Source organism: Tenrec ecaudatus, chromosome 8 (genome assembly GCF_050624435.1).
Source record: "Tenrec ecaudatus isolate mTenEca1 chromosome 8, mTenEca1.hap1, whole genome shotgun sequence".
Classification (NCBI taxonomy): Eukaryota; Metazoa; Chordata; class Mammalia; order Afrosoricida; family Tenrecidae; genus Tenrec; species Tenrec ecaudatus.
This window is the reverse complement of record NC_134537.1, coordinates 122,898,165-122,924,033: the sequence shown is the minus strand read 5'-3', so window position 1 is coordinate 122,924,033 and position 25,869 is coordinate 122,898,165. Positions and strand designations below refer to the sequence as shown.

The following is a 25,869-nucleotide window of genomic DNA, read 5'->3' as shown; positions in this document are numbered from 1 at the left end:
CTTGGACTGGAACCATTTCAAAATCAAGGGCATGTTTCCCTCTAAGATCTGCAACATCATGGTAATAAGGAGCCCTGACTCACTAGGCTGCCGACTATAAAGTCAGTCGTTTGCAAACACCAGCCCCTCCGAGGAAGAAAGACGGGCTGTCTGCTCCTGTAAACAGTCACATCCCAGGGGCAGTTCTCTAGTCCCACCCTGTCCTAGAGGGACATCTGAGTTAGCATCCCTCGAGGCAGTGAGTCTACCTGGTTTTTGATGGGTAATAGGATTCTGCTAGTTTGTATACTGTGGCGTCTGAGAACGATCTTTATCCATTCACTTGTTTTTTCAAAGAGAGTTTCAACAGCTACTCGTTTTTGCTTTGGACGGTGGCTGTGATGAGCTCTGGCTCTGTAGGCGTGGGCTCCTAGATCGGAGGTTGGATCGTTCCAAAAGCTCCCCAGGAGGAAGAGGAGGCCGTCTGCTTTTGTAAAGACTGAAAGCCTCAGAGGTCTTAGGGAATACTTCTGCTCTGTCCCATCAGGTTGCAATGAGTTTGAATGGACCCTATGGCAGTGGGCTTGGCTAACGAGCATGTGTGCCCATAACTCATAGATGAAATGCCTCCTGGTGAGTCATAGCACACTTACATTTCTAAAGATAACACGCAGAAAGAGAAGCATACAACAGCTTTATGGTCACCCACACAAAAACTTTGAAATATCTTGCCATGCAGATGTACATTATGTAGAATACTTGGGACTTCTGACTTCCACACGAATGAGATGTCTCCTTAGATATAAGAAAGAGACAGAACCACTTTATACATGTTTCCATGCATATATAGGATATATATTCCTTGCATTCCAAGGAAATATAAGAAGAATATGTGAAAAGGGAGAAGGGGATAAATATCTTTTCTCTATTTGGACTATACTGATGTAAGAAAAACTAAATTTGGAGGAGATCGATGATTGCTGAAGAAGATTGTGACCCTTGTCGAGACCATGCTTGGGTAAGGTGCTTGAACTTAAGTCAAGGCTCACTAACTCTTAGAGAAGGCAAGTTATTTTTCACTTTCTCCAGCTGGTGACCTATGTGGGTGGGTAGGGACAGGTATTGAGAAACAATAGCTTGCTGAGGCCTGGCCTCCTGTGGTGGGAAGGCACAGTGTGTGGTTAGACGTTGGCGTATTTCATACACCAAGAGAAAGCTTAGTGGGGACTAACGTGTGCGTGACCCAAGCCATGGTGCTTTCGTGGCCTCTTATGCATGTGAACGTTGGACACGGAGTAAGAAGATCGCAGAATCAAAGTGCTTGAATTGCGGTGCTGGCGAAGAATATTGAAAGTAACATGGCCTGCCCAGAGGAAGATGTACGGCCAGAGAGCGCCTTCGAGGCAAGGCTGATGAAACTTCGTTTTCCATGTTTTAGACACGTTGACAGGAGAGACGGTCCCTGGAGAAGGACATCACGCTTGGTACCGTAGAGGGGTAATGAAAAAGAAGATGGATTGACGCAGTGGCTGCAACAATGGGCTCAAATATAGGGACAATTTTGAGGACAATGCAGGACTGAGCATGGTTCTTTCATTCTGCTGAGCATGGGGGTGCTATGGGTTGGAACTGACTTGTTGGCCCCTATCAACAACGAGAGCTCCTAGTTATTCAAAGTAGCCCCGAATCTCCTGATAAGAAGAAGGGCAACTCTGGAGGAGGAGAACGTCATCATTAGTGGATGGAAAACACCAACAAAACAAACCACAGTGGAAAACAAAGCAACACTGAGTTGCTACAGAGTAGATTGGGATTCTTGAGGCTGTCATTGTTCAGAAGTAGATTCAAACCAAAAGCTCACTGCCACTGAGTTGATGTAGACTGATAGCTACACTAGATGATAGGGTAGACTGCCCCAGCAGTTTCTGAAACTGCAACTCTTTATGGGAGTAGAGAACCATGCCCTTCTCCAGCTGAGGGGCTGGAAGAAGGTTGAATAAAACCAATTATTTTTCCTCTGACCCCATACTCCCTTTATAACCTGCCTTCCCCCGACAGCCTCTCGAGAGGGGGCCGAGAAGTCCTTGGTCACCAGGTTTATACCAGGTGGTGATTCCATATGGGCAGTCACAGCTGATTGTTAGGCGGGAGAAGTCAATTCTGCATCACTTCCCCTGCAGAAAGCGGAACCATAGCTGCAGGGAGCCCAGTCGCAAGGCCGTGCGGAATTGGAGGCAGAGAATGCTATGGGATCCAGACGCAAGGAGATGAGCTTAAGGCAGACTCACAGAGAAAAGAGCCAACACCCCACAGGACACCCGGGCAGCAGAGAAAGAGCCTACTGGCTGCTCCCGTCCCATTTCCCTGTTCCTGCAGCACATCACTTGCATTTCAATGATACAAGACGGCCTTATAGCCTCATGATCAAAATACATTTTTCCCCAGAAGTCTTTACCACTCCAGGATCCCTAACCAAGACCAGGCAAAAGTGACCTACAATGCTTATGCAGATGTGCACACATGAGTGAAAGGGTGACCTCCAGATCAGGGACAGAAATCCTTAAAGCACCACCGTGCTGCTGATGGAGTGTCTGTGGCTGGGACCCACCTGGAGCCAGCAGGTCTGCGTAAGAAAGATGTGGCCGGCATCCTTCATAAAGATTACAATCTTGGAAGCAATTTGTGGAAGTTATAGAAGCCATATTATGACTCAATATTGAAAGGATTTTTTAATTTAAAGATTTTACCCAAGTGCAATTGAAGAATTGCCCAAGTGTGCATGGATGCCCCATAAAGAAACCTAAACCTGCCATTTCTAAGGGTTTTCAAGAAGAGGCAGCAAATCTACGTACTGGGAATTATGTAGCAGTGAGCTTGATGATTCCTAAATTCATATTGGACATTTGAATATTCTCCACCCTTTAAACACACACACACACACACACACACACACACACACACAAATCCAATGGAGAAGTTGACAAATAACTGATCAACTAACCATATAATAAACTCACAGATCAGAATTCCGGTGATACCGTTGGCTACATTACTAGATTTCATCAGTGCACAGGGCTGGCAAGGATGGGAAAGGTCCAGAAAGAGTACTCTACAGTTCTGCATCTTTTCCATTACCCTTCATTCTGACATTTTTATTGTCCCCCCTTGTTTATCCTCTGCATATTGATCCCATTGATCTCCCTTTCAGACGAATCCCCCTGACAGTGCTACTAACCCTCCTTTGTGTCCTCCATATATCTGCAGTAGCAGCGATGACAGGGAAGCTTAGGCAAATGATTGATTAGGATATTTCATACAAGAAGGTTCAAATTTATCTTCCTGAAGCAAAGAGCGCAGCCAAGGGAAATTGTTGAGGGTGGAGCTTTTTGCTGTGTTTTCAGAGCTCCTTGTTTATTACACCTTCACTCATCCGAGGTGGAAAACAATGGAACCATTTTAGCCACAGGATATCTGTTCACAAAATGTCCCACATGTGGTTTCTTTATGCATAATTTTGTCGGCGGTAAATCAAAACATTCAATTAGTAAAACAATACTTTGTCAAAATTCCACTGCTATCCATTCCAACTGATCACAGTCCTACATATGATTTCCAAGACTGTCAATCTTTACAGAGTGCCCAAACTCATTGTTATTCAGCAGTACTGCTAGTAAGGTTTGAACCACCGACCTTGTGTGGGACAACCCCACCCCTGCCCCCAGCACCACCAAGGCTGCTGAGATGAACACAATTGAAATCCCTAAAAGGTGACAGTTTTCTTTTTTGTTGAACTAATGGCCAGATTTTAACAACAACAAAAATATGCAGATAAACTTCTAGAATACCGATCTTGCCTCTTTTTAGTGTGCAGGGGTTTTGGTTCCTGGGCCTGCTGATTTCTTGGGAGGCGAGTTCTTTTTATCTTGTATTTGGCTGTTCCGCAATGTGTTTATAGCTTGTGACATTTACTAAGCTTTCTTGTGAGACTATAGAACTTAAGATGGAAAGGTCAGCATTGCAAAAGACCATTTCATGAGAAGTATATTTTTAAAAAGGATCATATATATAAATATATACACAAACATAATAAATTGCACTTTTTCTTTTACCACTAGACATTCAATCTGGAAAAACACGATTTGAAGCTTCTAAGAGCTACAGCACCTTGATTAGATTACTTGGTAGCAGGCACGATGCCAATAAGCACCTTGTCTGCATTGTCTTGTTCAAATCTCTCAGCGGCTCTGTGTGGTGAATGCTGGGTTTGTCTCCACTCTGTAGATGAAGGAGCTGAGCCTTGGGGACGATGCATAACTTAGATAGAAGGTCTTAAGTTAACAGCATCTTGAAGGAACTCACTCTCCAACTGCCTCTGAAACTCACTCCAAGCAAGCGCCCTTTCCCTGAAACACTTAGAAAATTAGCATGAGCTCCATCCCCTTTACGAAAAGGCAGTCTGAGGTCGCATCCTGCTTTTGCTCCATCATCAGTATTTCCACAGTTGGCCCTCCCTTCCCCTTGCTAGACTTGCCTCACTTGGCCGTCCACAGTTTCGCGTCCTCGCCTGGCCACCGGGTTTTCCGGCTGTCCGCCTTCCTGACCAGGCACGCCTTCCTCCTTTGCTGGCTCCTCTTCTTAATGCTGGGAAGCACCAGGCTTCAGCCTTTTCTTTTCTCTCAATGTACTTCCCGAGCGATCTCGTGGCTACATGTGTAAGCTGATGTCTCAAAACGCTTCTCTCCGGGACTCTGGATTCAGCTCTCTAGCAGTCTGCTTGGCCCCTCTCCGTGGAGGTCTATGGAGATCTCAGGTTTGTTGTTGCTCCTGGTTGCTATCAGGTCTTTTCTGGTTCACAGCCACTGCACAGTAGATCTGTGCCATAGGGCTTTCCGAGGCAGACCGCCAAACCTGCCTTCTGAGGTCACCCAGGTAAGTAGAACAGCCAACCTTAAGCACTTCTTATCAAGAGCTTAACCATTCAAACCCACCAGGAACTCCTGTCTCAACCGTGACTTGTACCCAATGCAAGCTCTGAATTTTCCAGTTTTCCAGGCTCAGTGAGGGCAATTTATCTTTTCCATTTGCCTACCGGAGTCAACCTTGACTCCTCACGCTTCTTCAGTTCACACAGGCAATCTGTCTTGAAGTCCTGTTTGCTCTTTGAACTTCCCTTCAGAATCTGCCAGTTCTCCCTCTTCCAAAATACTTCTGGCCACTGTCCTTTCTTCCCTGAAGCAATGTGATAGCAACCAAACTGGTTTGCCTGCTCTCCTCCTTGACCCACTCTCATCTGTCCCCTCCTCAATGGCCAGCATGATTCTGTTCTAAGATAAGTCAAGTAGCAATCCTATCACAACTCCCTTCCTCCTGGTAAGAAGTGGAGGTCTTTGTAGGAGCTCACAACAACCTCTGGCATCCAGTGTCATCTCATGTGACTATCCTGAGCAGTCCCACATGCCTCAGACTTAACAGCCTTTCAACTAGACATTCTCTATTTTTCTGTGATGCTATAGGTTAGGCAATGAACTGCTGACTGCAAAATCAGGGGTTCAAACCCATCAGCCACTGATTGGAAGAAAGCTGAGGCTATCTGGTCTCATAAACATTCAGTCTCAGGAATCTTCTCTATCGGGTCTCTGAGTCAGAATTGACTCAGTGGCAGTGGGTGGGTGCATTCAGAATGGAAGCTGCTCCCCACCTGACTGAGTAGGACTACCCAGTTTTATTTCCATGGACATAGCGCCTTCTGTTGGTGCTGGTAAGTGATTTATTCAAGTATTCTTTTTTTTTAAGTGCTTGTTCTCCTCTTCCCAATTAAAAAAGAAAAAAATATTAATGGTTCCAATTCCACATCTCTGATTAGCACAGTATATCATACTCCAAAACCAAGTTCCCTGACAGGTGAATTTGACTTATAGTGACCATAGAGGACAGCGAAACTCTCCCACAGCGTTTAAAGGCTGTAGCCTGTCAGGGAAGCAGACAGCCTCATTTTTCTTCCCCCAGTGCCTGGTCTGCTGAACAGCTGACCTTGGTGCCCTCAAAGCACAGTGTATTCCCCGGCCAAACTGGGGCTCCTAACACCTGTACTTGGCACATCAAAACCACACCCAGCAAATTGAATTGGGGTCAGTTTCCCCTCATAGTGACCCTATTTGGATTTCTGGGACTGTAAATCTTTATGGGAGCAGATAACTTTATCTGCTTCCTTTTCAGTGGCTGGCGAGTTTGAACCACTGAACTCATGGTTAGGCTGTCTCCATAGGTGACTAGCACTGCTCCAGTGGGTTTCCAAGGCTGTAAATTTCTTCAGGAGCAGCCGGCCTTCTCCTTCTTTCAAGGAGCAGCTGAGAGGTTCAGACTACTGCCCCTGGATGTAACCCAACACATACAGGGTTGGTAGGTAGTCCACCCTTCGTGTTTGTTTGCTGCGATTACTGTGGGTGTCCCTGAGGGGTATTGATCGTTAGTGTGCTTGGCTGCTAACCAAATGCTTGGAGGTTCAAGTCTACCCGGAGGACCCTCAGAACTGCTCTATTTCTAAAAAGGCGGCCCCTGAGGACCCTACTGAGCCTAGTACTGTTACTCACATGGGTCAGCCAGAGTCAACCCAACAGGATCAGGCTGTTGTTTGCTACGATCACCTTACAGGACGGTGCAGCAGGTCCCTGCTCCGCTGCTAATGGAGAGGTCAGCAGGAAACCGGCCCGTGCTGGGGGCTGCCATAAAGGTTCACAGCCCCGGAGACCCGGGCAGTGCCCTTCCCCCCACAGGGTCCTCATGCTTGTGCAAGTCGATGGAAGGCAATCGGTTCGGTTGGTGGTTGTTTTTGTTTTTTCTCCCTTCTCTCAGAAGATATTACCTGAATGTAAAGAAATTGCTTTCATGGCTGCATTTTGTCGCCCCTCCCTGGAGATGAAGGAGACACTGTAGTAGAGGAATACAAACGTGTGCAGGCCTCTTGAACTGCCACTGCGGAAGGTCTTTGCTGTATGTGTGTTCGTGTAGGTGGTGGGTGCTGTCAATCGTATCTGCTGAAGACTTCCCACAAAATTCAAAAATATCTCTCTTCCGCGGTGTGTTTGGGATGATCTCCCAGGGCCCAGCTATAGACAGAGAGGGGTACGATATACTTAAACAGTGTTTTCAATACTCCCATGACTGCCCTTTTTACCAGTGCTAGGGGCTCAGGCTGTGAAAGAATTTTACACATGTAGAAAGAAAGGTTTACCTCCCAACATTCTGAGTAGCAGAGGTTGATTGAGACCATTTTTGAAACGTACAATGTATAAAAGGGAAAAAGTGATTGCAGAACAAATGAATATTTACAAAGGAACAACACCAGCCAACAATGCGTGATGGTCAGAGTTTTGTGCCCCAGAGATTTGTAGCTGACGATCATTATAAGAGGGTCTAGCCATATAAATAAAGCAACGCTGGGTCCCCAAAGGCCTGGCAGAGAAGTTAACGTGCTAAAACCGAAGAGTGCTGCCGGCACTGGAGCGGTGGGCACTGTCGCAGTAACTGAGCCTGCAGTGATTTGCTCACGCATTTCTAGCGAGTGGGAAAAGGCTAGAAGCCGGTTTCTAGATCAGCTCGGCAGGCGTCTCGGAGAACCGAGTCGGGCTTTGAATCTGAAGATGATTTCTTTCTCCTTTCCCTTGATGCTTGGATGCACACACAAAGCACTGGGTTACGTAAGAAGCCCAAACCACGGAAGTTAGGGTCCCTCTCCCACGCCTGTCATAAGAGACTGGAAAGGGTCATGTACCACTTGGCTGGCGGAGGACTGAGCAGCCTCAGCGAATGCAGGTTTTTGTCTCTCTGGCTGAAGCGGTATCTTTGTCTTCTCAGGAGAACGCTCAGGTAGCTGTCTGTGGCTTTTAGGGGCATGTCCTGAAAGGGGAGCTATCTGAATGGAAAGAGATGCTGTGTGTGTCTCCGGCACTGGGTCAGGGGGTGGCGAGAAAGGCCTTCTGGGAAATGATGGTGCTTCGGCAGGCTTGGGGAGCGGTGGCGCCTCAAAGGGGCCGCCGCTGAGGGCTCTCTCCTGTCTAGGGGCTAGTGTCAAGGTAGAAATTCGCCGCGTTTGAGAGTCCTGCAGGTAGTCCTCTTGGAGCAATGGTGTGCGGATGTCAGCAAATGGCAGGGCACCTGGGCTGGTCGCTGCAGGGAGTGAATTGGTGATTTTTTGTGTGTATGACACAGTTGTGTTAGATTCTTCAGAGTATACAATTGTCTGCCTGGGATCCTCGTTAGAATGCATGGTTCTCTGAATAGGCTCCTGGCTGGTAAAGTACTCTGTATAGGAAGGTGTTGGTGTGCTAGTTACAAATTGGTCTACACTGTCACCCTTTGTGTGATCAGCTATGGAGGAGCTACAAAAACTCCCGGGTGGTGGGAAGGGTGCCTGGATTGCCAGCGGCATCCGGGAAAAGAAATAAATAATGTTGTTGAAGAAGAAGAAATAGAAAGTCAAAGTTAGTCATTCAAGAAACCAGCATCAATCTTGCACCTACTGCAGGTGAAACGATGTCATATCTACACATTCTGTTGACTAGATAGCTGTTCATTTCTTTTGGCATACATTTTGCTGTATTATTAACAGTTGCCAATGGAGGATGTATTATAAAGTTTGTCTTCACCTTCATTTTGGGAAGTCATTTTAATAAGCGGGCACAAGTTCTTTTGGCATCTTTTTCAATATGAAGAAGTGACCCACTTTCATGAGACTAATACTTCGAAAAACAGAACATTTTCACAAGATTAACATTGTTTTCAATGTTGTAAATACAACTCTGGACAGCAACACAAAGCCCAAAGCAAATACTAGCTAAAAGTAAAAAGTATCAAAGTGTGTACACAGTGCTAGCTAACAGTAGCTAACGCCGGAGACTGCTACCTAGGCATCAATACCACCCAGGAGTCAGGAGCGGGCAGGCTTACCTGGAGAGGTGATTTTTTTTCTTGTAGTTTTGGCCGAACGCTTCTAAAGCCTTTTGCTGCAAGAGAGGAATATGTAGCGTCTCCGTTCAGTGTCTCTGGATTTCGATCATTGTAAGATCTCCAAGCTTTTATTAAGGGAACACAAATTGGATACAAAAATATCTACATTCATTTACGTGGTTTTAAATAAAATTGAATACTCTCTCCAAAATTGCAGTGTTTTTGGTAGAAACTTAATATATATAATTCTAAGGAATTTTAAGTTTACCGTGAGGTAAACCTGTGGCTATAGATTTTTTCATAATTTATAAAAAATGCATTCGTGATTCACAATAGATTTTCTTTACCTGAGTCTGGTGAATGGGAATCACGACCTAAAAGATAAAAGAAGTGTGTAAATTAATAGTAGGGTAACAAGTTAATTATTTAGAAAAAATCATATGAAAAACTACAATATATACACATACATATAGGATCACTATGATTCAACATCAACTCAATGGCAGAGAATATATAGATACATGTGTATATATGTATATATAGTTGCAAACATCTCACTTCTTAAACTGGGTATAACAAATATACTAAAGGAAATGTGTGCTTTTACTTCTATTAAAATACCATTAATTTAGTATCTAAAATATAATTAACACTCATCTATTATTCACTGTTTCCCCCCCCCCCAATAATAACACAACAATGTACTTTTAATTTTATCATTGTCCAAGCTGGATATAAGAACATTTAAATAACAAGGTGGAGAATTAAAAGGAAGGATCCAATTTGAAAGCAAGGACTGTTGCCTTCAGGCACTAATTAGAACATCAAGGTTTTTAATGCCTGCTGTTACTGGATGGACACAAAGGAGCCCTGGTCATGTAGTGGTTACACACTGGGCTGTGATCCACATGGTTGGCAGTTCAAAACCACCAGAATCTCTGGGAAAGAAAGATTAGGCTTTTTGCTCCCATAGACAATTACAGTCTTGGAAGCCACAGGCATCACTGTGAATTAGCACTGACTTGATGGCAGTTAGCTTGGTTTTTTGGTTGCTGGATATAAGGGACTCCTAATGGCATAGGATGGCGTAGTGGTTATAATCTGGGATGCTGGCTACAAAGTCAGTGGTTCCCATCAGTTTGTCAGGCCTACTATGCTGGTGGTGATGGGGGGGGGGGCGGGGAAGGGGGCGTGTAGCAGCGCCTCCGCAAGGTGTGCCATTAGTATTTGAAAGATCAGCAGGGTTTCTTGTAATGATACATTTCAGTGTCGCTTCCATACAAAGAAACATCTAGAAAGAAAAATAGGTCAGACATTCTCAAGAATTGGCCACTAAAAAGATTTATGAATAGCAGCAGAACATTGCTTTAACTGATGATATTGCGCTTCTCCACTGGCTCATTCTACAGATGTGGTAGGTTTGATTCCTATGGCTTCTACCTGGTGAGGTCTCTGTGTATAGTCATCATTTTTGCTGTTTAAAAAAGGGTATTTTCAACGAATAAGTGGTTGAGCTCATAAAATTCTACTATGTGATCTCAGATGTTTCTTTCACCAAGGTCATACTTTCCAACCCCTGATTCTTCTTAGTTTCCAAATTTCACATTCCAATCACCAGTGATTATCCATGCATCTTTATTGCTCAATTTCAAACTGCAGATTTTAGGGTAAAAAATTCAATTTTCCCAGTGTGGAATTAGTGGTTTCTGGGTAAATTTGAATAATAGACATAAGGACTGGTTTCCTTCTAAATTCAGGAGCATTATTTATTCCTTCAAAGTATCAAGTAGCAGGATAGACCTTGAAGTCTGTGTGTGTGTGTGTGTGTGTGTGTGTGTGTGTGTGTTTGTGAATACGTATGAGGGGGCACCCCCACCAAACCAGAAGCTCTCTGGGTAGAGCACAGCTATTGTAGTACGTACTTTTCCCACCAGGAAAGCAACCTGCAAGTTGCTCTGAGTTTAGTGCACCCTGTGGCCTCACCTGGGAAGGTTGTCTCTGGTCACAGTGAACTTATTTGGAAAAGCAGTTTCACTCCAAACTTATTTTTTGTGATGGCTGATTTAAGAGAATGGCATGCAGTTGTGAAATTTTGTTTCCTAGTCTGGGAAAAATGCCACAGAAACTCTTGTAATGTTGAACATAGCTTACAAGGGCAGCACTATGGGAAAAACTCAAGCATAGGAGTGGTTTTCTTGTTTCAAAAAAGGTGAAATATCGATTGATAACAAACCTTGTTCTGGACATCTGTCAACTTCCCGACTGGGTGAAAACATCAACAGCATTCATGCCCTTGTGATTGAAGACCGACGATGAGGGGCCATTGAAGAGATGGGGAAGTTACCTGGGCTCTCTTGGAGCTCAGTTCAGTGGATTTTAATGGAAGATTTGGGAATGAGAAGCGTCACTGCAAAAGTTGTGCTTCAGGTTCTGACTGACCGGGAAAAGGAGAGTCCAGTGGAAATATGCCACGCTTTGAAAGAATAGCTCCAAAGCAACCCAGACTTTCCCCTCAAGGTCATTACCAGTGACGAGATATGGTGCGATTCTTTTGACCCCAATAGCAAATATCAATTAGGCTTTTGGGCCCCCAAAAGCTTGTCAAGTGAAATCAAAGATCAAGACGATGCTCATTTGTTTTTTTGATGTGAAAAGCATTTGGAGTTCGTTCCACCAGGTCAGACTGTGAATCAAGCTTTCTATTTAGAGGTTCTGAAAATATTATGTAATAGTGTATAGCAAAAAAGTCCTGATTTGTGGCAGACTGGGGATTGGTTTTGCCACCACGACAATGCACCTGTGCACATAGTTACCTCAGTGTGCCAGTTTTTAGCAAAAAACAGCATGCCTCTCTTGCCCCATGTGTCTTACTCACCTGACCTTGCTCTGTGCAACTTCTTTTTGTTTTGTGAATGAAGAGGGACATGAAAAGACAGCAATTTGATGATGTAGAAGAGGTGAAGAAAAAACGAGAGGGCTGCTGTCAGCTATCCAAACAGATGAGTTTTGAAAAATGTTTCCAAGAATGGAATTGCAGATTTGACAAATGTATTAAATGGAGAGTACTTTGAAGATGATAAGGTTGTTTTGTAAAAAAAAATACATAGCTTTGAAAAAAAATTCCCTCTTTGGGGGGTACTCCCTTGTATTTATATATATACACACATACATATCTTGAGGTATGTATTTCAGGATATATATATATGTATATTACACACATACATATATCAAGATATATATATATACAAAATCATCTATTCATATACACACATATATATGCATGTATGCAGATATATAGCTGTTGACTGAACAGCACTCCTCTTCAATTTGTCATTCCAGCTATAGTAAATAATGTGTTTGTGAAATTCAAAACAGCCAGTGCCAGTCCATTTTAGCTGATTCAAGTCAAGGCAAGGAATCTACCAACGTGCCGTTTGACTTTTGGCAACTCCTCAGTCTTCCCTGATTCATGGTTTGCTCATTCCAATTATGAGTTGATGTTTGCAGCTGCTGCTTCTTGTTTTGAGTGGAGCCACGCCAGCAAATGAAGGCCCTGCAAGCTTTGCTCCATCCACACCGTGGTAGCAGGCTCTCCTGGGAGGGAAACCCTTCCTGTTGGCCTTCGAGTCCCTCCCACCTCAAAGGGCTGCTCTGCATGCTCTATGTCCGACAGTGTTCTGCTGCTACCCATAATGCTTTTACTTATTCGATTATTTTCTATTTTTGGCAAGTCGATTGCCAGGTCTTTCTTCCTAGTCTGTCTTAGTGTGTAAGAGCCATTGAGGCCTGTCTAGGTGGCCCCTCTGAGATTTGAAATGCCACTGGCATAGTTCTTGGATTCAGAGCAATACATAAGCCATCTTAATAAAACAACTGACAAAGAATATAGATCTTTCAAAAGTATAGAGAGAATGTCGGTTTTTTGTTGTTGTGGTTTTTAAGTTCAGTGGGTAAATGGCTTGGCAGATGCATGGGGTAAACCCTTTTGCCCAGTCTTTTGGAGACTGTGTAGGGTCATACACCTGGGAAAAAACAGCGGAGAAAGCTATAGATCTGAGTCCTTCATGTCTGTCATTTCGTAGACAGTTTAGTAGACAGTCATGGCTTTTTTGAAAGCTTCGGCAGGACGAAGTGGCACCAGTTTATCATCCCTCTGACTGTTTTTCATGCGATTATAAATAGGAAGCTTGAGACCTAAGACCAATTAAGACTCATAAAGACTCTCCACTAACACAATCATTACTCTTTATCCAGCCAGAAGGTGGGGAGGTGCCTGTTACAGACGTTCATGAAATTCCAGCTCTGGGCCTGGTGTTGGATGAAATGTCTTCAATGGCTTTTCCCACGTCAGGACTGCCACATGATGTCTTTCATGTGCCTGTGCTGGTAATACCTACATGTCACAGCCACTCTCGGGCACTGTTCAAATCCCTGTCACCTGCTGTGCTACATGGACACAAGAAACTACACGTTTTCTGGAAGACCATCATGATTTTAATTGGCTCCATTCTTTAAAAAGACAGTTTCATGAGAATTAATTTAAACAGGTTAATTAAATCTGACTCTGCTAATTGAGTATCTGTGGTATTTCTAAGCACGGTTATGTCTTTTCATTTATTTCATAAAAAAATTTATGAGTTGGGAAATGATTAAGTGCCCAGAGAGGTGGATAAATGTCAAATCCTATTATTATTATTATTTTGAAGTGCCAGAGAAGGCTCCAACAGGCAGGCTGATGTTCCTAGGAGAAGACAGGCATTGGCTGGCCTCGAGTCTTGGCGGAGTGCTTGTCACTGGCATATGCTGCTGGTGTCAGATGCCGGACGCTATGCACAACATAAGGGAGCACTGCCCTGCCTGCGCCATCCTGACAATTGTTCCTAGGCCCGAGCCCATTGGTGCAGCCACTGGAGCACACTGCCCTCGGCAGAAGACTTGACTGAGTCAGGCATTCTTGGTGAAATGAAAAGTACTTTGAGAAGGTATCCGGCTTCTCTAAGGTCATTTTTTGGATTCTAACTTTGCTTTAAAATATCAGTGGGGTGAAGCTGAATTGTTTATTGGGACTTTACTTCTTATACAAAGGGGGAAAAACGGATTTAGAAGAAAGAAAGGGTTGGTGATTGGCAGATCTTAATGGCTTTGGATTTAAGGGAGGTGTGAGGGTGTACTGGAGGGTCACAGGTGAGGCGACTACTGGCTTGCTCTTTTGTGGAATTTTATGTAAAGGCAGTTCTAATGATCTCTACGGCTGTAAACAATTCAGAATTCTGTTTTGATTCATCTAAAGATTCCATGTTAAACAAGTTACTGTGAAAGCTACTATTAGGCACAAAAGAGGCTGGTTTCTTTCACCCAAACTCAGTTACCTAATTTTTGAAAAATAGATCACAACTAAGTACCTAATCGATACAAAAAGGGCATCAAGGTTGCACTTGTTGGGCATTTGTTTGCTCAACAGAAGGTTGGTGGTTTGAAGCTACTGTCATTTGGGGAGAAAGATGTGGTAGCCTGCTTCTCTAATAGAGAATACAGCCTGGAAACTTGAACCTCATTGGGCAGAGTTCCTCTGTCCTGCAGGGTTGCTATACAAATTCAGGGGACCTAATTTTATATTCTAGAAATCTTACTATTTCTATGCCATGAAATCTTAAATGGCCCAGTGCCATCACATGTTCTTATTAATGAAGATTATTTCGTATTCTTCAAGTACGAAATAGTTTCTATTAAGTTGAATGATAGGAATTGTTGATATGCCGTCAATTTTTAACTTCCAAAATGTCAGTTTCTTGTGGTTCCATCTAAAAGTACCCCATCCATGCTTCATGTTATAAATAATAACCATTTGGTATTATTGAAGCTGGGCCACATTCCTTGGCGTATGCTTCAAAGGTCCACATCCCAGCATTTTGGACAAGGTTATAGTTGGCTAAATATCAGTGACCCTTCATTCTTATTTCCTTGTGGTAGTCATTGTTAGCAACAGTAATCGTTTTTCTAACTTTTTCCCCCCATGGGAATACACACACACACACACGCACACAGATGGCAAACCAAATTGAGATCGCACTACATTGCAAAATGCCATGTGTGTGTTTTATGAATAACTCTGGACTGGTATTTAAATGTGGGCATTGGAATTATTTGTAGATGAGAGATGGCAGGCAGAGTTGGACTCTGTGCCTGGAAGTTTGTTCCCTAACGAGGCTGAGTGGTATCGATCAAGTGGCTTTTACGTCATGGATACCCTGAAGATTTAATCATCTATGGCATGCATGTGGGTGATGGGCACTGTGATAAACGAAAGTATCTAAATATTCTCTACCCCTTTCTTGCTTCTCCAAAAGTCAAAAGCTCACCTTCATCAAGTTGATTCTGACTCATAACAACTCTACAGGACAGGATAGAACTGCCCTGGGTGGTGGGGGGGTGGGGGTGTTTCTAAGACTCCTCTTTCTTCCAAGGAAAGTTAGTGGTTTCACACTGCTTGACTTGGAGGTGAGCAGCCCAAATGTAACCTATTATGCCAATTTATGCTCAAATCAGTCACCCAACCAACCAACCAACCAACCAACCAAAAACCTAGACTATTTCAGGGTCTTGAGACACTGGGGCTATTGGGCTTTCAGTAACAGAGCAGAGACCGTGTCTACAGGCTTAGGGAGGCCTGGGCTGTCTCGAAGTTATGACAGACACAGATTATGGAGAAAGCCACCTTCGTGGATGCTGAAGTGACTTTACCAAGTATCTTTACACCTGTGGATTAATCTTAACTGCTCAAGCTTTTGCTATATTTTAAAATGTATATTACACAGTTCTTTGCTGATTGGACTAAGGTGGTTAAACCCTCATTAAAAAAAAAGAATATTCAATCATTTCATTTTCAGGTGAAAAGGATATTAATGAAGATTGGATTTCGTGCAATGTTCCCCCCCAGACTCTTAGCCTCCCATGTTGCCCCCCCCTGCCCCAGTGTTCAGTTAAAGAAAACAACAACAAATGAACCTGTGTGTTATCTTAACTCGATAGTATGTATGTTACTTTAGTTCATGAGATGATACATTTAGATCATTGTTAACACTTGTAATTTTGCGGCACATTTTTGGCAGGTCATGTGTTTTTAATTAGATTTTTAAAATGTTTTCTAGGAGACATCAGTTTCCTTTGGCTTTTTATTTTTAGAAGAAAAGCAGTCAGAGGGAATAGGAGCTATTATTGGTACACAGGGAAAATTAAGACCTATAGGACATTAGAAAGGTATTTACAATCACTTTAATTATTCAAACAAGAGAAATCTAGAAAGAAACAAAAAAGGTCAGATAAAGCCAGTTAAGAGTGACATTCCATTAGTTAGTGATGTTATTGATACCTGCAGCCAATAGGTTTGGAGAACTTTGAACCCTCTTCACAGATGTTAAGGTGACAGACATGGCAGCACGTTTGCGAGCACACCCACCGCTATCTGGAAGCAAAAACACGAGATAGCAGAGGCCAAGGCAAAGAGGAGAGCACATGCAAAGTCATGCAGCTTCAGTGAGATGTGCCCGACGTCATGAGAAAGATGAGCATTTGGAATCAGTAACCATGGAGAACGTCTGCAAATTTCCCTCCCACCCACAAACGAAACCAACCAAACCAAAGCACATTAACAAGCCACGGGCCTGTCTGAGAACCAGATTACAGTGCTTGAGAAAAAGAAGATTTTATACTTGTTATGCTTTTACCTCATTGAAGATACAGATACAAACTCAACTTTGCTGATGTCACTTAAATTTAATTCGTATTAAATCTACAAGCCATGAAGCTCGGTACTGGATTCTCTCTCTTTTTTTTTAAGATTAAGAGCTATAAAATAATGTATTTTTGTATCTGTCATTAAGTTTGACCATATTCTAGTTTTTGCGATTCCCAAGGGTAACTTGACCTAATTTCTGAAGTCCATTATTGACTGATAAAAGCATAAAGTGTCTAATAAGCGGGGCTCAGAGAGAAACACAGCACGATGGAGAGTTCATACCTTCCCTTAGTTTTTATTAATTCTAGAGCTAATTATCCCAAGAGTGATCAAAGACAGGATTGATAAATATAGTGTTGGATGACAATTTTAAAATTATTTTCTTTTCATACAATTGAACAGTATATTGATATTTACACTCATGCAAATGATAAAATGAAGGAAAATAAGTGAAAATGCATACACCAACTGAATGTGCTCTGCGAAGTTTAGAGTAAGAAGGCTTCTAAAACTGGATGGCTAGTGTTCTATTTATGTAGAGATTCTATTCCATTCCCACATTACTTTGTCATGTGGCATGTGCAATAAATAGCTTGGCTCATTCCCCTGGAGTCGAAACCACTAAAATTTAATTCGTGTTTGAAAGGCAAGACAGAACCCCCCACAAAACAACACAACACACATCTAACCACCACTCTGGTGCGGACAGTGGCTGTGAATGCCACGTGCTGTCCTGGTTTCCTCCCCACTCCTTCTATTTCCTACAAAGTACCCATTTTGTCTCTGCACATGACAGAATTCAGATTAGTCAAGATACTTGGAAGAATGATTTGAATAAATTATTTTTTTCAAATCACAGGTAGTTAGGTCTGTAGGTCTTAAATCTGATAGAACTATTCTCAAATAAAAATGCAATTTCTTTTTTTTTGGGGGGGGGAGAGCACCTTTATTGTGTGTGACCCGCTGCGACGCCCCGGTGTGGACACGGCCTGCCTTGGGGTGGGACAGCCAGGCCGGGCAGGACCAGCCCACAGACTCTGGCCCCAGGCGCTGGGAGACGAGTCTCCCCTGCTGGGCGGGGGCACTAGCACCTTTGAGTTTGCTGCCATCGTGGGGTCCCTGGTCCTGGCCAAAGAGAGAGGAGCCCCGGGAATGGCCCTGAGCGGAGAACATGGTGGTAGGAGTCTATTCGGGATGTGCGGAGTGAAAAATGCAATTTCTAAAATGCACAATGGAAGCAACAATTTCTTAAAGCTGCAATACAGAAAAGCAACGTTTAGAGAAAAAAATGTCAAGTGAATTAAAGACTAAATAAAGAATCAAAAGCTAATGGCACAAATGGTACAGAATGAGATCTGCAGAGACACATGAGAATGCCCGATAGGATTTCAGCTAACCCTGCAAAGTGCAAACGCTCTGAGGGAGACGATGAGGATGTCTGCTGCCTTCAAGATTTGATCATCCTGACAACCCCACAGGGCAGTTCTACTGTGCCCTGCAGGCTTGGTAGGAGTTGGAACCTGTGGCAGTGAATTTGCTGTTATCGCTTTAATGTTTGGTATGAGGGACAAGTGAATTGGAAAAGCGAGAGGGATGTTATTCAATAGGTGCTGTCTAGCAGCTGCTGGTGGTCTGAAAGGGCGTGAGGTCAAGGGTGTTGAAAGTGAACACTGGCATCCCTCTAGGATTCTCTTGTCTAGTTCTTTTCATTTTGAGCATCTGACAAACAATCAAAGAAGTGAAAAAAGAACTTTCCAGGGGGAGGCCATCCAGGGCCACTGGTTAAGCTCAAAGTCCGCATCCTCAGTGCTGTGGTGCTCGAGGCCACCTCCATGAAATCTCAGGGAATCCAGGTGGTATTTCCATGTTTGTGGGCTAGGGTGAGTCTGTGCCCAGTTTCACCATAAAGTACTATGTACTTGCTGGCATAGTTTCCATGCGGACACATCGTGACCCTGTTGGACAGGCTGGAACTGCCTTTGTGGCTTTCTGAGACGGTGACTCGTGGGGCAGTAGAAAGCCTCGTCTTTCTGACGGAGCTATTGGTGATTTTTAGCTGTTGACCTCGCCCATTGAGTAAACCACTATGCCACCAGGGATTCAAAAGTCCTTGGATTTTCACAAGAATTTGGATCAGTCAGAAGTAGACCACAGTGGCCAGGATATGGGAATCTTTGGGATCAGAACATAATACTAAGGAAACCAAACTCACTGCCATCAAGTCATGTCCTGCAATATTCCTTGTGATGGCATCGCCTCTTGGTGAGGCTGGGTCTTGGCAGTTGCTGTGATAAAAAGCCAGCCCCCTGTGCCAATCTTTTTCGACTAGTAAATGAGCGTGACAATGTACCATCCAACTCCAAGCTCTAAGAAGCTCCGCGTCGCTCAAGTAGCACATGCAACCCTTTCGTAAGAAGTTGTGGTTATTAAGAATAAAATAAAAATGTGTTTTCTTTTCATTTATGTGCATTCTTTTGTTGCATGGCTTCTAGTTTGATGGAATGCTTAATAAGTAGGACTTTTAGGAATTTCTTTTGGCAGGTAACACCAATGGTTTTCTCTCGGGTGGACATTGAAAGCCTGACTGTTAAAACTGACTCAGCGGCAACACCTAAGAAACACTGGGAACTCTACTTCCAATCGACAAGAAAGCCCTAAGGAGTAATTCAACTCTGTAACACAGGTGGCGTTAGAGTGGGGTTTGTCACGGGTTGAAGTAGATTTGACGACCTCCTCACCCTTTTTTAAGAAGGGCTATAAAAATCGAAAATTTAAAGGGCATCATGAATCAATTAAATTAGAAACCTCTGGATTAAACAATTTCTATAATCTGGGGCATCAATAAGATAAATGGAGAAGTGGCCTTCATTAGTAGCTTTGAGGAGCCCTGGTGCCATAATGAGTTACGTGTTGGCCCGGCAACCACAAGGCTAGCAGTTTGAATCCACCAGCTGATCCTCTGGAGAAAGGTGAAGCTTTCTGCCCCCATAAAGATTTACTGACTCAGAAGCCCATAAGGATCGCTCTACTCCATCCTATAGGATCACTATGAGTTTAGACTGTTTGGAATAAGCAGAACTCTAAAAAAATTGAGGCATTTGTTAGAGTGCTGAAACATGGATATCAACTGTAAACTGTTTCTAATTCCTTACATACCCACACTTTGTGCTATTTCTTCTCCCCTCCCCCCAACTGCTCTGTCTCTTTTTGGTTAATACTATTTTTATTGACAAATCTTACACATTTCCAATATATCAATTCACATAAAATTCTGTTGTTCATTGATGCTATTTCTTGAAGTCATTTTTGAAATTTCTCAAATGAGTGCCATAACACTTGGGCTGCCAACTATAATATTGTAGTTTCAAGCCCACTAACAGCTCCATGGGAGCAAGATGCGGCTTACTGCTTCTGTAGAAACCATTTCAGAAACCCCTCAAAACAGTTCTACTTTATACAGAGAATCCTAATGCGGCCTTATCTTCAAATTCATTCATGACTTTGACCTTATAGAGCCCGCTTCCGGAGCTGCAAGACGGGAACACACATAGATCATTTGCTGTCTCCCTCTCCTTTTCCCAACAGCACAGATTTGCTTAAATTAATAACGGGCTTGCATTTTAGAAGAGCAGAGATACATCCTGATCCACATATTTTTTGTATGTTGACTAGAGACTTTAGTAAGAAAAATGGACTGCACTTCCCTGGATGAGTTTATTGATGAAGCAAAGAGCTGATTTCAATGAATCTGTTTTGTTTTGTTTTAAATTTAGTAGTTGACTCATGGGCACTTAAGTAGTAATACATCTGTGATTATTGACAGATGGATACTTAAGTCCAATTTTATTCATTTGACATTTAGAAAGTGATGTTTAATTTTACATACAAAATTTTGTACATACGTACTTCTTCACCATCCCAAAGCAATATTTACATCAATATATACATATTTTTAAAATGGCATATTTTCATAACAACATTGTGGTATTACTTTGGAATTTAAAATACTTACAATTACTTCTAATCCACATTTCATGCATATATTTGGACACAATATTTTATATGACTATATGTGTAATTTCACTGTGTTTAAATTCACTCATACATGCGAACAATTTCTTTGGAAATTTGCATTCACTCAATCTCACTTCTCAATGAGAAGATAGTTTAGAGGATTTTAGTCATATTAAAAAGCAAAGATATCACTGTGAGGAATCAGGTGCACCTAACTCAAATCATAGTATTTCCAATCACCTCATAAAAGCACATAAACTGGACAATCAATACAGAAGATTATGATGTTGGCAAAAGAATATTAAATATATCATGGACTGTCACAGAAATGAACAAATATGTTTTGAAAGAACTATAGCCAGAATGTTCTGTAGAAGCAAGGATCGGGCGACTTCATCTCATGTAGTTTGGACATGTCAAGAGACTAGACCTTGGAGAAGGACACCATGCTTAGCAGAGTAGACAATCAGTGGAAATGAGGAAGGACTTGGAGGAGATAGAGTGACACAGTGGTGGCAACAAAGGGCTCAGACATGACAATGGCTGCGAGGATGGTGTAGGACTGGGTGGTATTTTGTTCTGTTGTGCATAGTGCCCCTGTGAGTCCGAGTCAACTAGATGACACCCAACAAAAGCAACAATTCAAGTACCCTAGAAACCTTAACCAATTTTTAAATTTCTGTGTGCCTACTTTACTATTAAGGAGCCCTGCTAGTTCCATGAGTTAGATTTTGGGCCCCTACCCATAAGGTCAGTGTGGCAGTTACATAATCTGTCAACTTGAGGCAAGGGGTGGATAAATAGCTCATTGGAGGCCAGACCTATTCTCTCCGCCTTAAACTTTCTTGCTGTTGAGACACTCTGGGAGTTAGACAAGACATGTGGAAACCCGTGCCAGTGTTGAGATGCTTCCACTGCCACTGGATCCACAAGACCTTCTACCCACTGGCCTGTGATCTTCCTGCAATCAGCATCATTGCCTGTGCCGCGTGAGTCTAAAGAGGAATTAAGGACTAGTATTGGACAATGGGGTATGTCCGATATCAGACTTATGGATTGATCCGGACTGGCCTGGGGTGTTTCTCAATATACAATTGCTCTTTTATATAAAGCTCATTCTTATACAGATGTGTGTGTATGAACTGGTTTTTCTAGTCCACCAGGACTAACATAGTTGGTGAATAAAACCCACCAGCTTCTCCATGGGAGAAAAATAAGACTCTGTTTTCACAAAGATCTATAGCCTCAGAACCCCATTGGAATTGAATCAGCACTAATGGTGTTTTTTAATTTACTATGAAAGATTGAATCATAGGAATAGAAAGATTCATTATCAAATGTGCTGTACACCAATACATTTAGCATAATCGCATATGTATGCCTGTGTCCCAATAGGGTTATGATAAATATGAAAACCAGCCCTCAAGAATAATAGATATTTGGGAAGTTATGTCCAAATTAAGTCTCGAGGGAGGTGTCTTAAGTTTTCAGGCAAGTTAGCCTCTCCCGTGGATATCCTGCTGGAGTGACTCAGCAGTTTCACAACCTGATACATTCTGGATTCCTCATTCTATTTGCTTTCTTAAACTTATTTTGCTGATTAATGTTTCTTCTTTTATATACAATGTCTAATTTGTTCATCTCCAATTGTCCAAAAACCTTCACTCGTTCATTTATAAGGTGATTTTTTCTTTAACTTTTCGGCATTCCTTTTATTTATTGGCTCAATCTGACAGCCCCATTTTGCCTGTTCGACACCTGCAGGAGCAGCCCAAATAAGCACCCGAAGCTCATTTAAAGGACCTGAGCGGGGTAGTAGGCTACAAGCAGCAATTCAAACCCACAGCCACTCCTAGGGGATTAACAGGGCTTTCTATTCCCATAAAGAGTTCCAGTCTCAGAAGCTCACAGGGCCGGTCTCTGTCTGTCCTACAGGGTCGCTGTAAGTTGGTGTTGACTCAATGGCAATGAGGGAGTGAGCTAAATGTAGGCTCAGCAGTGTGAACCCATGGCCCCTCTAAGGCAGAAAGATGATGCTGTCTACTGCCGTGGAAAGTTAAAGCCCCTGAAACCCGCAGACACAGTTCTACTCTGTCCTATTAGATAACTGTTGATAGATTCAACATGATGGCAGTGAACTTTTATCTTTTAAAAAAATCATTTTATTGAAGCTCATACAACTCTTATCACAGTCCATACATGCATCAATTGTGTAAAACACACTTATACATTCCTTGCCCTCATCATTCTCAAAATTCGTCTTCCGCTTGGGTTCCTGGAATCAGCTCCTCATTTTCCTTTTTACCCTTCCCCTCCCTCCTGCTCCCCCTTCCCTCATTGAACCCTTAATAATTTATAAATTATTATTTTATCTTATCTTACACTGCCTGGTGTCTCCCTTCACCCACTTTTCTGTTGCCCATCCCCGAGAGAGGAGGGTATATGCATATCCCTCAGATCAGTTCCCCCTTACTACCTCCCCTTCCTTCCCTGTATCGCCACTCTCACCATTGGTTCTGAGGGGCTCATCTGTCCTAGATTCCCTGTGTTTCCAGTTCCAGTTTCGGTACTGCTGTGCATCCTCTGGTCTAACCAGGTTTGCAAGGTAGAATTGGGATCATGATAGTTGGAGGGAGGAGACGCCATTTGGAATAGGTTTCATGAAGGGGTAACTGTGGAAGGATGAACAGTGGCTCATGTATCTACACTTCAGCTGAGGATTAACAATTGGTGTTCACCATCGGATGGTAATCATCCTTCTGCAAACAAACCAAACTCACTACCATTGATTTGATGCTGGCCCTACAGGACAAGGAGAACGGCCACAGCGAGTTTCTGAGCCTGTAATTCTCTATGGGAATATAAAGCCCTGTCTTTCTCCCAATCATCCCTTTGAGGTGCTCTGAAACAAGAGACAGCAGAAAGTGTAAGTATATATGTTAGACCCTCTTTTGTCCTGTCATAATGAGACTGGTTGAAACAGCTTTCCAGTGATCATTCCATATAGGGAATGAGATTCTTTAATGAAGTTACACCATGTCAAGGAGAAAGAAGTTTTACTTATTTACTTAATTCAAAATATAAGAATTACAGAGAGGGGAGTAGAAACGTAAAATCAATATATTTCTACTGGGGGCAAATTATGTACATAGTTTGCATTATAAAATGTTGCAATTAATCTGTATGCATTTCAGAGTTCATATTGTTTGGTATGTAAAGATGCCCTTCCATCTGAAAAATATGATGCTTTTGAGTTTATGTAGGTTGTGATTCTGTATTAATGTGGCTGATTTCCTGCAAAGCTTTGGGACCCTACCTGCTTACTTTGTAAATATAAAGCTTCCATGTGCATTAACACAAGAACATTTGATCACATAAAAAGCTTTATTCATGCTTTATTTCCATGACACAAGGGATTTGTAGAATATTTTCCACTAGGAAAATTTGTCTTAGAATTTAGTCATTTCTAATGGGGGATTTTAACTGTAGACACACACACACTACTCCCTAGGATTTAAAGAACTGGTTTAGTAAGATGGTTAGAGAAAAGGGGAATAAGAGTAATAACAAAATAGACAATTATATTGTTGATGACTCTCAGACGAGACCAGAAGGACAACGAAATAAGCAATAAATCTAGACAATACGTCTAATCGGAACCTGCAATCGCACATAGGATCAGCAGCATGCACCCCAATGATTCAGAGCCCAGGGGATGTTCAGAGGGTAAAGAAGAGTTGACACCTAGCAGAGGCTTCATACCTGTATTCATTTTGACCTTGGAGGGTTTGTTAGTAATATCTTCAGTTTTCCTGTGGGGAAAAAATGATGCATTAATTTGTTCACTAGTATGTGGCATGAAATATTATGAAAGTGTGCTCTTGTTTCATTTTAGCACCTAGCTAAATTACCATTTTGTTTAATTTTTGTACCTAGCTAAATTACCATTAGCATTAGTTTTATTTTAATCATTTAATAAAGGGGGCAGATTTTATAATCCTATTCAAGTTGAATTTCAATTATTATTAGTCTTATGATCATGCCACTGTTGACTTTATGTGCTATTGTGTTTATAACACTTATCAAAGCCATATGATGAAAGTTGAAATGCCTTAAAGAGTTTTCTTGGCTGTAATCTGTATGTAAACAGATTGCCTGGTCCTTTTCCTAAGGAGTCAATGGTTGAGCTTGAACCACTAACCTTCTCCCTTAGTAGCTGAGTGTTAATCATTTGTACTATATTCCGAAGGCTCTTTCTTATGATCATAAATCCTTAATTTTATTTAATAATAACCAATATAGATGAAAATGGTAAGTAAATGGATACAGAGAAATTTTAATTTTAAAACATTAAATATTTCTTTCATAAGCATTTTTGACTAATAGTGTTTGTTCCCTAAACCTGAAAGGATCTTTGGATATTAATACTCTCAGAATTTTAAAAGATACTCTGGCACATTTAAATAATCGCCTTACATATGTGGATCAGTTTACTACCAGAGAATATTTAATGTATTTAATGCATACTTTGAAAGTATGGAAAATGAAATTCATCTCTATTTTACTAAGGCAAAGGAAATTAATAGTTACTATAGAAGATTTTCTTACCAGATAACTGTGCTTTTTTTCCCTGCAGTAAAGTATCTGAACTGATATCTAGCTATTTGGATCCATTTATTAGAAATAGTTGGCAGAGTATGCTTATCCTAGAAAAATGTTTTAACATTGTTTAGTATTTTATTACATATTAGATGATTTAGCCTTTTCTATAATATCTCCTCTTAGCTCTTTTTGTCCCTCTTAGCTCATTTTTAGCATTTTTTGTTTTTCCATACACTGAGACCAAAGGAGGACATGCCCAAAGCTGCAGCGTGAGAGCGCTTTGAGAGGGAACGTTACCCCTGGGCACGTACTTCATCTTACCTCCCGAGTCGGCCTGTTACAGTGCTACACAAACTTCCCCAGCATGACACACTCACACACTGTTAGTTTAGCCTCTTAGTACTCTAAGTTTGAATAATTTTTGAAGACGTTATGTATAACCTATATAAATGGGTGTGCTGGGATAGGTTTGATAGGAAAACAACTACGATTTAATTTCTCAAGTAAGATGTTTTCATTTTTGACCCCGCTGGCACAAATGGTACACCCAGAGATGCCGAGGAAGACAGGTCTAGCAATCCAGTTCCCAAAGG

At 42.2% G+C, this 25,869-nt stretch overlaps 1 protein-coding gene across 4 annotated transcripts in view; it reads right to left on the bottom strand.

The window, feature by feature from the left end:
• The window catches only part of SORBS2 (sorbin and SH3 domain containing 2), a 240,467-nt gene that overhangs the window by 85,475 nt on the left and 129,123 nt on the right, over positions 1 to 25,869 (bottom strand). For 3 of the 4 annotated variants that reach the window (XM_075556802.1, XM_075556803.1, XM_075556804.1), the window contains exons 3-5: positions 16,295 to 16,387; positions 9,273 to 9,299; positions 8,926 to 9,050 (exon numbers count right to left, since the gene is read on the bottom strand). In XM_075556802.1, the coding sequence (XP_075412917.1) occupies positions 8,926 to 9,050; positions 9,273 to 9,299; positions 16,295 to 16,355 (213 nt within the window). In that variant the 5' untranslated portion in view covers positions 16,356 to 16,387. Of the gene's footprint in view, positions 1 to 8,925; positions 9,051 to 9,272; positions 9,300 to 16,294; positions 16,388 to 24,436; positions 24,487 to 25,869 lie in introns of all 4 variants that reach the window. The other variant, XM_075556798.1, reaches the window with a different exon arrangement.